This window comes from Urtica dioica, chromosome 3, assembly GCF_054948205.1.
Source record: "Urtica dioica subsp. dioica isolate 48M chromosome 3, U.dioica_male_clone48M_v1_H2, whole genome shotgun sequence".
NCBI lineage: Eukaryota > Viridiplantae > Streptophyta > Magnoliopsida > Rosales > Urticaceae > Urtica > Urtica dioica.
Window position 1 is genome coordinate 27,577,381 of NC_142758.1, and position 1,624 is coordinate 27,579,004.

General features: G+C 52.0%; 1 protein-coding gene across 1 annotated transcript; it reads right to left on the reverse strand.

Annotated features, from left to right (window-relative positions):
• Positions 1–426: 426 nt before the first annotated feature.
• On the reverse strand, positions 427–828 carry LOC149402534 (uncharacterized). Its single transcript, XM_089608421.1, has one exon. It carries the CDS (start codon positions 826–828, stop codon positions 427–429), a length of 402 nt encoding a protein of 133 aa, XP_089464547.1.
• Between the last annotated feature and the right edge of the window lie 796 nt (positions 829–1,624).

A 1,624-nucleotide genomic window follows, 5' to 3' on the forward strand; every position in this document is an offset into this window, starting at 1 on the left:
CCCGCCCTCTTTTCATCGATCAGATTAAGCTATAGTCTCAGGGCGTCGTCATTTCCTTCTTCGTTGAATGCTTCCATTCGGAAGGTCGGGAGTTCCGTCTCGATGGGCACAACGGCTTCGATGCCATAGGTGAGGATGAACGGTCTCCCCCGTTGCATTGCGAGTAGTTGTTCGGTATGCCCATAAGATGAACGGGAGCTCGTCGGCCCACACGCCCTTCTTCTCTTGCAATCGCTTCTTCAGGCTTTCTTTTATCATGCGGTTCACTGCCTCCACTTGGCCGTTGGCCTACGGATGTCGAGGGGAGGAGAATGTCTTACTGATTCCGAGCTGGCTACAAATGTCGCGCAGGCGGGCGTTGTCGAATTGCCTCCCATTGTCTGTCATGATCGAGGCCGGGATGCCATGGAGGCACACTATGTTCTTTTAGATGAAGTTCGTAGTGTTCGCCTCGGTGATCTTTTCTAATGGCTCCGCTTCTACCCACTTGGTAAAATAGTCGACGGCGACTATGGGGTATTTAAACTGTTGCGGAGCTATGGGCAATTCACCGATTAGATCGGTCCCCCATTTTGCAAATGGTCGCGGGACGATGATCGGGGAAAGGGGCGCGGGGGGCCGACGCGGGACGTGAGCGAATCTTTGGCATTTATCGCACCTCCTTACCCATGCGTGCGCGTCCTTTCTCAGGGTCGGCCAGATGTGTCCTAATCTGAGGAGCTTGTGCGTGAGGGACTGCCCTTCCATGTGACTCCCACATAGCCCTTCATGCACATCATGCATAGCTTTATTGGCCTCGCTGTCGCGAAGGCATTGTAGCAGTGGCATCGAATAACCTCATTTTTAGAGGATGTTCCCTCGTATTGTGTACTTCGAGGCCAAGCTTTTTAGTCTTTTCGCCTCCTCTCGATCGTCGGGGAGAATCCCTTTCGAGATATACTCTACCAGCGGGGTTATCCATGATGGCGGTGGGGTGCTTCTCCAATGGTTCCTATGTCACCTCTCGAGATGTAGGGTCGGGTTAGGACATCGATGGGGACGCTTCTCTCTTCTCCTTAGTCTATTCTCGATGCGAGCCGTGCCAGGGCATCGGTCTCGGAGTTTTTCTCACGTGGTACTTGTATGATCTCGAACCAGGAGATGGCCTCGACGTTATTTAGCATCTTGGAAAAATATGCGACCATGTTTGGTTCTTTGGCTGTGTAGTCGCCCTTTACCTGGTTCACAATGAGTTGAGAATCACAATGAATGCAAAGGTTTTCCACCCCCAACCTTTGGGCTAATTCTAGCCCCACGATCAACGCTTCATACTCGGCCTTGTTGTTAGAGGCCTTGAACTCAAAGTGTAACACGTATCGCAAAACTTCCCTATCTGGATTTATCAATACCACCCCGGCACCGGCTCCTTTTGCGTTTGACGCGCCGTCCACATGCAAATCCCATACGGGTCCTATCGGGCGAACTTGTCTCTTCTTTGACGGCTCTCGCACGTTGTCCTCTTTTCTTGCTTCTTCCGTTCTAGCTCCTACCCCAGGCGTGCATGAGAATTCTGCCACAAAATCGACAAGGGCTTGCCCATTATCACCGTTCTGGGCTGGAATGCGACTCCATATTTGCTTGGCTC